This window comes from Pteropus vampyrus, unplaced genomic scaffold (assembly GCF_000151845.1).
Source record: "Pteropus vampyrus isolate Shadow unplaced genomic scaffold, Pvam_2.0 Scaffold101, whole genome shotgun sequence".
Taxonomy (NCBI): Eukaryota; Metazoa; Chordata; class Mammalia; order Chiroptera; family Pteropodidae; genus Pteropus; species Pteropus vampyrus.
Genome location: NW_011888882.1, coordinates 5,511,147 through 5,525,373, shown reverse-complemented (window position 1 = coordinate 5,525,373; position 14,227 = coordinate 5,511,147). Strand labels below are relative to the sequence as shown.

At 32.3% G+C, this 14,227-nt stretch overlaps 1 protein-coding gene across 1 annotated transcript in view; it reads left to right on the top strand.

Moving 5' to 3' along the window:
* Nucleotides 1-14,227, top strand: part of CDC40 (cell division cycle 40) — a 43,394-nt gene that overhangs the window by 3,247 nt on the left and 25,920 nt on the right. The window contains 2 exon segments of the mRNA XM_011364827.2: nt 5,852-5,938; nt 12,210-12,339. Coding sequence (XP_011363129.1) covers nt 5,852-5,938; nt 12,210-12,339 — 217 coding nt within the window.

Sequence of the window (14,227 nt, the reverse complement as noted above, 5' to 3'; positions counted from 1 at the left end):
ACATAGTTAATGAAACAATATCAAAAATGACCAAGGGAGGAGATGTGAAACATATAAATATATTCGTTTGTATTTGACTAATTGTATTGTGACTAATAGCAAGCATTTTAGCAGAGTATAAACTTTTGCAATGTTTTTAATCCATTTCCCTGAATACAAGGGTCATTCACGAAGAGGGATATGTTTTAAATTTGTATGCACCCAGTAATCTAAGCTCAAAATATTTAAGCAAAAGTTGATAAAATTACAAAAAGTTGACAAGTCTACAATCACAGAAGATTTTAATATACTTTTCTCAATAATTGATAGAAAAAGCAAAAACATCAATAATGATACAGAAAATCTAAACAACAAAACAATTTAAAGGGGGTAAAAAACATAGCACTCAATGCAGAGTATCGTTTTCAAACACTAATAAAACAATTTGTTTTGCTGACCATAGGTCAGGGATTGGCATATTTTGGTACAGGTCAGATAGTAAATATTTTAGACTTTGCTGGCCTCATACAGTCTATCACATCTTCCTTTTCTCCTTCCTTCCTCAGCCCTTTCAAATGTAGATACCATTCTTAGCTTGTTGGTACAAAAAACAGACTGTGGGCTCCTGAACTAGGCCATAAAATGAGTCACAATAAATTTTAAATCATATTATCATGTTGTCTGACCACAATGCATCTAAGCTGAATCAGCCTCAAAAAGGTAACTATAAAATTCTGGTATTTTAAAATTATGAAATTGTACTTTTTAGTAACCCATGGGCCAAAAAAAGAAAATATTATGAATAAGGAAAAATAACATTCATCGGAACTTGTAAGGTACAGCCATAGCAATATTTAAGTATAGTCTTAAATGTAGTAGAAAAGAAGGCAGAAAGTTAGTATGCTAAGCATCCATTCTTTTGGATTGATTACTTTTTTTTTATCATTTCGTTCTTGTATTCATTTCTAAATTATGCCTTCAGTGGTTACTCCTGGAAATTAAAACATGTCTAAATTAATCAATATCTTTGCCTCTTACTGAATAGTTCACGAACACTTCACTTTTATTCACATCTTCCCACCCCTACTTTAGCTGTTATTGTCCTATATTTTTTATATGTATTTAAGCTTCAAAAGATGACAGCGAATGATGCTGATTTTTGCATCTCACATGCAAGAGGTTTTCTGTAGCACATACTTTAGGATGTTGTTTAGTGAGGGTTAACTGGTGGCAACTGCTTTCAGTTTTAGTTTATCTTTAAAATGTTTTTATTTAGCACTCTTTCTTGAAGGATATTTCCATTGGGTTTAGTTTCCTTACCTGACAGTTATTTTCTCTCAGCAAAAAATATTCTGTCTTCGGATTTTCATCGTTACTGATAACAAGTCAGCTGTCAGTGTAGCTGGGCTTTTTTTCTTTTGACTGTTTTTAGGACACTTGTCCCCAACCCCCTTTTATTTGGAATATATTTTTATTATTTATATTCATTATGTGATACACAAGTGTGGATTTCTTTTTACTTGTCCTGCTCAGAATTTGTTGGGCTTCTTTAATTGTGAATTGATTGGTTTAGAATATGAGTCTTCAATATTTCTGGGAAGTTCTCAGTTCTTTTCACATACTATTTTAGTCCTATTCCCTTTTATCTTACTCTCAAACCCCAATTAAACATATTTGTGTTCTCCAGTGTATGGCAATGAATATTTTTCTAGTTAAAAAATTTTTTTGATGCAACATTGTCAGATTTTGCACTTTGAAAATCATGTAATGGGCCCTGTTGGGTTACAAGAGTTGCTAATCAACTTTAAAGTTAAAAAAATGAAAGCAGACCTGCTTTCTCTCATTTCTGTCAATGACTGTGTTGCTTTTCGCCCAATGTATTCCTTGCTTTAACATAGCCAACCTGCATAAAATTAAAATTCTGCCTTTAATTTTGAGCACATTTCGAAATTTCTTCTTGGGTTATCTTTCTTAAATGGTAAATTTCAAATGGATTGCCTTTTTCCTCTGCATTTGTTAAGAGCCAAACTCAAAGGATATCTTTATATGAATTTCTATTCTCTCATCTCATTCACCTACCCTCCCATTTTAGGAAGTTTATTTGTTTCTGCTTTCTGGGGGAAAAAACTATACCATAAATTGAAAAGTAGTTTATAATAAGATTAATATTTGTGTTCTGTTTTATAGTTTATAAAGTGCTTTCACATCTATTTTCTTATTTAATAGTAAGAAATGTGTAAAGAACTGGAAAGTAAATATTACTTAATTTCATTCTCAAATTTCTTTGAATAAACAAAAGATAAACTTCTTTGACCTATAGGGTACCTTTCACTTACTGCACTTGAATTTTTATGTATAATTAAAACTGAATAGAAATCTTTTGTAATTCTGTGGTAATTTCAATTGCATGCCCAATTGTTATTGAACTACTCATGAGTATTAAAACAAGGTTGTGGTGTTGTCCAGGTTTTTCTAATTAAATGTAAAATTAATAACTTTATTTTCTGAAGTAATGTTCAATTTGTCCTATGATTTTAGTAGGATCCAGAGACTGAGAGCTAGTTATATTTTTTATTAGTTGCCACCATTGCTCATGTAAAAAGTAATTCTTTTAAAATTGTACTTTGAATTTAAAACCTGGTATCTCACGGTACTCTGTTCAAAATAATTCAAATTTAGAATAACCTTCATTGGAAAGAGCTAGTAAATCATATTATAAAGTGATTCTAGCAACTGTATTCTATAAAACCCATTGGCGAGGTATGAATGTGTCTAAGCCTCTTGGTATCTTAAGCAGTTTATCACTAGGCGTTGACTATTAAGAAATGAAGGATTTAACTTAGTTTTTATGCAGCATAAGCAATTTATATATAACCTTTTAACTTTATAGTACTGGGTTTTGCTACTGAGCCCTAGGAAAGACAGTGAAGATTCTAGTGTGCACTCTAGGGTAATATCTATGTATCCTCTTTTAGGTGGCCCAGCATTTGAACCCCCTTTCTAAAGAGTCTGAATGGGAAGAATATCCCTACCTGTCCCTTACCTTCAGAAATGAAATCCCAGATTCTCATTCTCCTTGCTCCCTTCCAGCTAAGGCTCAGGTCTATAGCTTGGGCTCAGTCAGCCAAATGCATCCACCTCAATTCTAATCCAAAATTAATCCACAAAGAAACAAGGAAATATTTTTAAGTGGCAGTGGTGACCAACATTATGTAGTTTCTCAAACTAGTAGTTTTAACAGCAGCATCCAGTAGCAGGTAACAGTTTAGCAGTGGTTTTCAGTAATAGTGAACTGTTGTCCTCATTGGACTGGTTTTTGATATGATTGGTATAGAGTTGTTTCCATCTGTATACTCACCCTTTATTTCTGCCTAATTCCCTAAGATGATTTTCCACTCTTCTTGGCAATGCTATGAGAAACTCAGGATTCAATACTGTTTAATTAGACTGTGAGAGTTTCAGCTGCTTGCAGTTAAGAATCCTGACTGATACTCTGCCAGCCATTTTTTGTTTGTTGCTAATTGGGTCTCTATAACATGGTTCATTGTGGTTACTCTTCCCCTTCTCTATTAGTACTTTTGGGTAAGTGACTTAATCTTACTAATACTTAGAGAGATACTGTTAAGGGTTATATGAGATAATGTGTTTACCCTGGTCCTGGCACTTGACTTTAAAGTAATGTTAAGTACTATTTTTATATAACACTCGCCCTCTTCTAGCAAACTATATAATTCACTTATTGGTTATTGTCTCTCAGTCCCCTACTAGAATATAAGCTCCACAATGGCAGGGATCTTTGTCTATTTCTATGGGCCTAGAACAGTGCCTGGCACATAATAGGCACACAATCAATATTTATGACCGAACAAATGAATATGAAGCTACCATACTCGCTTTATGAAGATGCTTGTGCCCCTAACTACATGAAGAAAAGAAAATTATCAACTATGACTCCCAGCATCATCTCCCACCAGCTTAAACATCTGTCACTCATCACCTGTTCTTGTCTCTATCATCTCTATTTCATCTCAAAGAAGAGCTTTCTCTTTTCAGAGGCTAATCTTCCAACTATGTCCTGGATTCTCCCCTCCCACCTCTTCCAAGATTACCACCCTTTTGATTATCCTTTCCTTTTCATGTGTTTCTCCCTACTCCTTTTCTTTAGTCTGTGATTGACTAAATCTTTGACCTAGTCTTTTTTTACAAGAGGGGAAAAAAAACTTGAATTCACCCTGAAAATCCTTAAATCTGTTATCCCATCTCTTCTTTATCACCACATGTCTTGAAAGAGTAAAAATTATTACTGTCTTGTTTTTCTAAATCCTCAGTTATACCTCTTCCTCTTATACCTGGCCTCCCATACCTCCACCCCACTATCAAAATTGTTTTGGCAAATGTCTTTAGTGATATCATTGCCAAATTCAGTGGTTTCGGTCAGCCTTCATTCTATTTAATTTCCTTATGGATTTGACTTTTCTTCAGTTTAATATAACGATTATTTATTGAACATGCGCCAAGTGCCCTGCATTCTCTAGGCAGTGAAGATATAAAATGTAAGTAAAGGTCATGTGCAACAAATAATACAATATCACAGGTGCCATTAGGCATTATATAAAACATTCTCTAGGACTGTGGACGAAAAAACAGTTTGCCTGGGCCAGAAAGAGGGACGGTATCAAGGAAAATAAGATGATGACATATTGTCAGATAACAAAAGGAAATGCATAAGATGCAAAGACAGTAATATCGCCAGTAGCACAGAAAGCATGAAAATGCGTGATAGTTTTAAAAATCAGCAATTAGTCAATTATGACAAAAGTGGAGATATATTAAACCAGATAAGGAGGTATAAGACTACACAAGATATGATGAAGCCCTGAACTAGGATAGTAGGGGCCGGGATGTGAAGAAGGGAGGATGGGGGTAAAGTTGTTGGAGAAATTGTTCAGAGGTCAATTTAGTGAGACTCAGTGTTTGAATTATTTGTCACTGAGGGTGGAGTCATGGCGGAATATCTTCTGTTTTGGACGTAGCAAGTGTGATACTGTGGAACATCCATATAATATTCAGTAGGCACTTAGATATGTAGATCCAGAGGCCAGGAGTGTGGTCAAGACTGCAGATAAAAATTTGGAGTAGAAATTGAAGTCGTGATAAGATAAAGATACAATTTTGAAACTAGTGAGGAAGGAAGTTTAAGGGATACCCAAAGGACTATCTTTGAGAAGTATAGAAACTAGGTTTCCTGCTTTGGTGAAGGGCAAGACAGGAAGATGAAAATGCCCTGTAAAACTACCCTAGGGAACCATACTTACTTTCTGAGGAGAACTGGTAATGATCCTTGTATCTTTTGTTCGGAAGCTACTGGAGAGTTTAGAGCAAAGGAGTAACGGAATCTGACGAATATTAAAAGAAGCACACTGGCTCCTGTGGGGAGTGAGGCGATAGAAGATTTAGGCCCTGTCACTTCCTTTTGTTTCCTCTGCAGTCCCTAACCAGTGCCATCTGAGTATATATCTAATAAGGTTTGCTGAATAAAGGAGTGCTTCTCCTGAATTTGGAACCAGATAATCAGGTCTTTTGAATTAATAACAAAGAGAAGTTGGACTCTTAAGGCTTTCAGTAGTGTTAACTTATCTAGAAATTTCTGATTTGTTCAGTTGGGATAAAGTCAGTTTTTTGAAAGAAAAATATTTTTGTCATGCATTCTAACCTCTATACTGATGTATATTACTTTTATTAGTCTTTGATTAGTAGAATTATTAGTTATATGGCATTAATCATAAAACTGGTATTAAAATAGCTAGTGTGACCTTAATATAGTTTTAAAATAAAATTGTCAGATCTTAATGTTCACTTGGTTTTCTTTCAGGAAGATTTGGAGACTGGAGTTCACCTTGACCCTGCTGTCAAAGAGGTTCAGTATAATCCTACCTATGAGACTATGTTTGCTCCTGAGGTGAGAAAACATACTATATGTAAGATTCTGCCTTTGCTAAAGTATTTAAATTATACATAGGTAGATCAACAGCGAAATTTTCCGTTTTCTCACAAAACTATACTACTTTTAGAAAATGCATCCTATTATATGTCAACTGTATCTCAATTTAAAAAGAAAAAGAAAACATATCCTTCTGCTCTCTATAAGTTTAAATAGTGTATATGTTTTTGTGCGAATACTTTTAAGAATTCACAGTTGTTTATCTACCAGCATACAACTACCTGATAGTATGGAACTATGTCTTTTGAAAAAGGAAATCTCAAAATATCTGATGCTTAGCTGTGAACTTAGTTAATGTCTTCCTCTCAGTATTGGTAAAGGGTATTACAAATTAACCATAAGGGAAAAAGAATTTGCTTTATTAACATCATCAATGCATAGTATATTATGAAACATCTAGTTATAAATACTGCTACATCAAACACTAAAAAGGTGCCACACTGACATAGCCACTGCTTGAAAGTAGTCACAATGTCTACTGCCTGCTCTGAGTAAGACATCTTATGGATTCTTTTTTCTTAAGATGGTAATGATAAATGGTAAGGAAAGCTTTAAAGATGAGGAAGGAAAAAAAAAAAAAAAAACAGGAGTCATGAAAATTACCCATTGTAGGAACATTTGTAGAAAAGATTAAATTTCTAGATATTTTGCCTTTAAAAAGGAAAAAGAATGCTTGATAAAATAGAAATGTCAGAAAATGGTCATTATTTTTTTAAAAAGCCTTCAGTAGCAGGATCTTAAGAAGCACTTTAAAGATGGAAGTGAGGAGGCAAACCTTATTGCATCTTGGTGGAGGAAAAGGTACTTTTTAATATTTTTCATTTTTTATTGTATGGTCATTGTTTGCTGCTGTTGTTGTTTTGATAAAGCAGAGACATAAAGCTGTTTCACAATTTGCTTCCTTGGTTTCTGTAGTCACTTAACATATGGCAATTGAAATGATGTCAGTGCTAGTAATTAAACAGTGCTCTAGCTGTTCTCTAGGTATAAGCAAAAATCTCATTTTCATGCTCTGAAATGTGGTACATTTTAAATTTTATTCTGTTCTTTTTTAAATCTTTCTAGCCTGTCGAACTATAGGCTCTTCCATATTCCCTGGCACCATTTTAGCCCGCATATTGAAGAGAGGTTGTATATTGCATATATGCTTCATGATTTTTTAAATGAACAGTACTTCAGTGAAATAGGGCCACTGAAATCAGAAAATGAGAAAATTTGGAAGCAATGTCATGTAAGACATTCCTATGTGTCAGTGTATATATTTTCTATGAAGGCTCTTTTTTAATAATTTTTGGATGCTATGCATAACTAATAATAATGCTTTGTGATTACAGCTTTCAAAATTCAAGAAAATTTAAAAGGTCAAGATTTTTTGTGGTGATATTGACAAGGTAGTAGGCGGATTCTCTTTGTGGAATTACCAATTCTTTAATATTTGGGGGGTTTTCCCCTCATGTTAGGAAGTTATAAATAAGTTTATGTTAGGAACACTTCACTGCTTGTCAGTAACTTAAGAAAAGAATGATGAGACTAAAAAGTGAAAAGTTAAATTTTTCCTGGAGGCCAATGAATTGTCTGTGGCATAACAGATTATTAACTTTGAATTTTATGATTAGGATCTATACAATTTGGCACAGTCTGGAAAAGTGTTACTAGGAACTTTGCTAGATGAAATTCAGATTCCCATATTTGAGAATCCATTGTTAGAAACAAGATATAGCCCCTTTCCTCAAGCTAATTTTTACCAGAGAGGATATGTTAAATGTATTTTTTAAAAAGATAGAGCCTAGACTGTTTCCTATAGTGCCTTTAAAGTACTAGACAGATTAAAGAAGAGATTGCATCTGGTTGTAAAGATAAGAAAAAGTTCCATGAGAGAAATAGTATTTAAAGTAAGCAATACAGTCCAATTTAAGAACATGAGATTTGGGGTTAAGCAGACCTCTTTTTAGTTCTTGTATGACCTGAGATTATCTTCTTTTTTTCATAAGTCAAATGAAGATAATGTCTGCTTTACTGAGTTATAAGGATAAATGAGATAATGTATGATATGCTTAGGAAACTCTCTGGCACAGAGTAAGCATTTAACAAATGTTAGCCCTTACTGTTATTTATATTACTGTTATTAGCATTTATGGCTAGGAAGGCTTTTAGGGGGAAAGATTCCAGGCAGAACAGAAACACTTGAGCCAAATCATAAAAGATCTAAAGAAAAGAAATGCTTTAGTCATTATTAGTAGGGGAAGACGGGGAGGTAAGACTAGAATGGTATTTTGTATAATATTACACAGGGCTCTGGGGGCCAAGGTGAAGAGTTTGGTCTTGATTTAATGTATGATAGATTTGTAAGGTTCTTTAGTGGGGGAGTAGCACAATTAAAGCTACCATTTATACTGTATTCCGGGTGCCATACTGAAGGATTTATATATTTATATACCTTATCTCTTTTGGTCTTCACTACAACCCTATGAAGTAAGTACTCTTATCCCTATTTTACAGCAAGGAAACCAAGTCTCAAATTATACTGCCTGCAAATTTGAGTCCAGATCACTCTTAACAATGGCTCTGTAACTGGAAGACCAGTTTGAAGGCCATTGTGGGTATACCCCTGCCTTTGACTTTGTCAGCTCAGTAAATTAACTGAATTGGCTATTTTATTTTATAAAACATTGTCTCTCCCACGTAACCAAGGACTTTTCCTAAATGGTCTACTTAGTTATCCAGATAAACTTTCTCAAATTTATAGAAAGAACTTAAAGACAATAGCCATTGTTTTAGTCTAGTCATTTTTCTTCCTTTCACACAATCTTTTTTGTATCTGCTTAGAGGAAAGTAAATTTGTTAGCTTCTCTAGACTCATATAAAACCCATAAGCTCAGAGAGATTTTCAGACTTAAAATATAGTACTTTTAGGAATAGAAAAAAATGTAAAAATTAAGAGGAAAAAAATGCCAGTTACTGTTAAAAATCTGGCTGTGTCGGATGCTATAAATATTAATGTTAGAATGAACTTTAAAATCATATGGCTCAGCTCTTATTTTATAGATGAGGGAACTGAGGCCCAAAGTCATAGAACTAGCCTTAATAAAATATTCTTATGCTAAGAATATTTAAACTGTTCTTATGTCTTACAAGATTGAAGTATTCCTCCAGTAAAATTGAATTTTAGTGAACTTTTTCAAATTTGTAGAAAATAATCAACAGACTTCTCACCTTAAAATTTGTTTACAAGTATTCTAAACATTGATGAATGCAGTTAATATTAATGAAAAACTTACCAACAATATATGTATGGTTATTAATTCAATAACTTGGGTTTTGTTTTATTATATGTGAACTTATGGTTATGATTTCATGTGCTTGTCAGTTTTTACTAGTATAAATTTCTTAATTCCTGTGATGATATACTGCTAAGACATTGATCCTCAGATACTCAAGTACTCTACCTACTGAAGACTTTAGAGAATCACTGCCTTGTAATATGCAGATCTCTTAGATTATTCAACCAGTGCCTTAAAAAATTAAAATGCTTTCTTCCAACTCTATAAATAAATCACTACTCCACTCAGGTGAAAGATGTAAGAATATTTACCTGTCCCAGAAAAATCATATATTCTTCTGGGTGTAATGATATGAATTAATACTTAAATGTATATATTTTTATATGGGAGATTACGATTCCAATTGACTACAGTGTACTTCAATATTATCTTAGCTAAAAACTGTTTATTTAATACTTATACCTAATTATCTTCAATGTGTTTTTTTTTAATCACTTGAATACAAATTTACACTTATACTTAGTTAACTACCAAAAGTTGAGAAGAAGTATTTAAAAATCAGTTTTGTGTGTGTTTTATGCATTGTTTTGTTTTTAATGCTTAACCCAGAATTAAAAGAGGTACATATTTACAGAGACCAGAAACATCTGGGAGACATTTTTTGAGTAATTGGGAAGAGCTGAGTCCTACTAAATAACATTCTCTGCCTTCATCTGTTGACACTTAATGTCTTTGAGGTCACCACTAACTGCCAGTAAGTTGGCAGTGAAGGTGAGCCAGAAGTGAAAGGCTCCTCCCCCCAATAGCTTCCTGTATCATTAGAAGATTTTTTGTTGTCTCAGCTTAAATATCTATAAAACATAAGCATATTAAAATTTTTAGACTGAGTTAGGAATAGCACCACATATAAGATATATTTAACTGTAATACATGGATCTATATTTGTATAGAGATCAAAGTTCTTTAGCAGTGAGAATTTTTCTTTAAAGGATGAATCTAGTTTGATGTGTATGGCCTATAGAAGAATTGTTCTCTTTTTGTAAAATCTTAATAAAATAAGACTATGGAAATTGCGTTTTCCTTTTTTAAATTGGAAATTATAAGCACCATTGATAATTTATTATGTGTTAGGAGTTACAATAAGAACAATAGGGATTTTTATCATTTTAGATTTTTTACCCCCAGAGGTAATCCCATGCTGCTTTGTAGATGATAACTGACTATAGCAGGTGGAGCATCTAGGAAACTTTTAAATTATTTGATTATCTTTAATTTTCTAGCTGTTTCTTCTTTTATAATAAATTTCATCACTGAATGAAATTAACTGTGAATTCCAGCATTCGGCAATCTAGATTTTTTCCTTTTGTTTCCACTTATCAGCACAGAAAGAACTAATATGGGCTGCAAAGTCTTGTACTATCCTGTTATAATTTAGAATAAATAGCAATAAAAGCTTTATATATAAATCAGATATTTTAACATTGAATTATTTTAAATATATAAATGACAGCCATCAATAAAAAGGAATATTGTAATTTATTTTCTTCTAAAGCAAAAGAAATTTAAGGCATCTCTGACATTTAAATTCAGATTTTCGGGCATAGTATAATGTTAATATTTAGAGATGGCAATATTCAGGTTAAAAGAAGATAAATAATTTATATTTAGGCTCTGGAAATGTATCATAGAAAAGATAGTTTCTAATATTAGTGACCTGTGGTGTTCTAATGTCAAAATATTTCATCATGACAATAGACCTTTTAGAGTTCAAATAAAAATATCTTGTCTAATTTCACTATTTCCAAAGTGGGAAGTTCATTTTATTCTTTACTTTAAAACAAAAAAAAGGAGTTGGATTTTCCCAATACCTTTTATAATAGCATTAAGTTAATAGCACTGGATATAATATATTTTGGTAATTTTTTTACCCAATTTTTGTAAAAGTTAGAGGCTATGAGTATATGTTTAAGGACTATTATGCTATATTAGAATGCTAGATTAGGATTTATTTTAGCCTTTGTTTTACCAATTAATAAAACTATTGGCTCTAAGGCAGGTAAAACACATCATCTTTGGCTTTTTTTCTTCATTTATAACATGAGAAAGAAATACCTCTCTAACTTTCCAGGATTTTTGTACAAATTAAATAACATTTGGAAAGCCATTTCGGAAACTCAAAGCATAATAAACAGATAATAATGGAGCTATTTTGTGTAAGACTTTCATAGTGTGACTTTTCGGAGTGGAGAAATTTTATTTACATTTATATTGTCTTTTCCTTGGGACTTTTTCAAGCACTTTATTTTTGTCTATTTTACTATCTTCTGCCCCCAGTGGGATTCTGATTAATCTTTTCTTCATTAGTGCTTTCTATATTTTGAGCACTGTTGTAAGTATTGAGGATTCTAAGTCTGCACCTTTGAGGAACTCATATCTAGTAGAGAAATAATGTATTTTTAATTACATCATGGTGCCATTATTGATATGAAAGTCACCCAAAATCTCCCAAATAATGGTTTAGACAAAACTATAGTAAGTCTCAATTATCTTGAACAACACAGTCAAGTAGAACTTCCTGCGATGACACAATATAGTAAATGATGGCAGTGTCGTAGCCAGTAACAAAACGTAGCTGTTGAGCTCTTGAAATATGGCTAATGTGACATTTCTGAATATTTTAGTTAACTTAAGCTGCCACATGTAGACTTGGGTACGCTAGGTCCCCCCCCTTCTGTCCTAGGGGCTGACAAGCAGTCCTAATCAGCCATCATCCAGTTGCACTGAACTAAGTGACGTGAGCATGTTCCCAAATAGGTTAGTCAACCCTGATGATTTTAGAGTTGAAAATATATTGTACATTGTATATTCTAGTAATTCAAGCTTTACACTCTCAAAATTTAAGTTTTTCTTTTCTTCTTTTTTTCTTTTTTTTTCTTGTAACACTGCAGTTTGGACCAGAAAATCCCTTTAGGACACAGCAAATGGCTGCGCCTAGAAATATGCTCTCTGGATATGCCGAACCAGCTCATATCAATGACTTCATGTTTGAACAGCAAAGAAGAACTTTTGCCACATATGGTAAGGTGATAAGACTTACAGTTTCAAATTTGATTTTATTAGAAGGGATGCGTGTATGTGAGAAAATCTGTTTTCTGTCTTTTTAAATTTATTAATCTGGATTCCTTCTAAAAGGGTAGTATGTTTTCTTATACACATCTATAAATATTTATTCAAATGGGGAGGTAAATTTTTAGCTGCCATTCTAAATCTGCTATGACTTCTGAGTGCTAGAAATATTCTGCTGTCTTAAAAACAATATTCTGTTGTACTTGATAATGAACAGTTGTTATTGAATGTATATTATATGTGGATTGCCATTGAAGTTAGTAAATGACAGGATAGATTAAGAGGTTACTTTGGTTTTTTTGTCTTATACACTTGTTGGCTTTACTCTGTTTCTCAGGTTTTAACCCTGAAAAGTTTTCTATTGATCACTGAGGGGCATCAGGAAATAGAATGGCCACAAATTTATTGAATGAAATAATTATATCCTATCAATTGCAAGATGTAACAAAGTTAATGTGTATGCAAGGCTGGGAATCCCCTGTAAAAGAAAATGGTCTTTATAATGTCCTTGTTAAGAGTTCCACACAGATCATAGGTCCTGATCACTTATATCAGATTTGTCCATTTTGGGTAGTGCCTTTCCTTTCTCTTCCTATAATCCACATCTTTAAGTTGATAGACATACGGATCACCTTTTTGCTTTAAGGAGCTTTTTGGTAGGGGTGGGTGAGCAAAGTAAATGAGAATGTTTTTATGCCTGTTGTAGAAGCAGTCTTCTTTATAAATTAATTACTTATGCTGATATTTCTTTCCCAATAGAATAATTAAAAACTCTGAATTTTTTTTACAGTAATTTAGTAGTCACATTTTAGACAGCAGTATTGTCTTTTTTTTTTCTTTGCAGTTAGAATTCTAGTACCTCCTTTTATTTCTTATAGTAAAATTTTTTTTAAAGTTCTAAACAAATTTTTCTGTCCCATCTACCATTAACATTCATTATTATAAGATAGGACTAAAAACAGTTAAGATACAATATTATGTTTTTAGCGATGCTTTTTAATAAGAGTTATTTTCATTAAAAAGTAATACAAATTTTAGACATTTAAGAAAGAGAAGAAGTTTATTTATAATCTCACTATACTAAAATGTCTATACTCAGCATTATGGTCTTTATCCCTCCAAGTCTTTTTTCATATTCATATTTGTATTACAGAGTTGTAATCTTTCTAAATTGAAAATTTTACATCTCACTTTTTTATTCAATATTTTATCATAAGCATATTTCAGTGTTACTTTATAATCTCAAAGCTTATCAATTTTAAGAGCTATGTAGTATCTCTTGATTGCGTCATAATTTACATTATTCTAATGTTAAAAAGTTACTTTTATTATTTAGTGAGTGATGCAAATGGATTCACTGTAAATTAGTTTAGAGGTTTAGTACAGTCTTAATTATTTATCACAATATATTCTTAGAAGCTAGTTGTAAAACGATTATCGTGTATTAGATCATTATTTATTAGATCATATTTCACCATGGCAAGGTTATAATTGACTTAACTGTGTGCCTCTAAAATTACCTAAAAGACTTCAGTCCAGTAAAATGATTATAAATGCATGTACCCATTGCTTGAATAAGGGATCCCATTTAAGTATGTATGGAGCACATAAAAATCAGCTCTATTGCATTGTGAATTTATTATATTTTAGCTTATAATAAAACATACTTAAAGATTTTGCTTATCTTTATAGACTTTAGAAGGGCCTTAAGCCCTTTATCTAATAATTTAGATAAAGTCTCCTTTAAAACCAAATGGGAAAAAATGCCCAGTTAAACATGCTGATACCTACTTTTCTTCTTAAATTATCCTATGGAAAAGAGTAAGTATTTAAAATTATT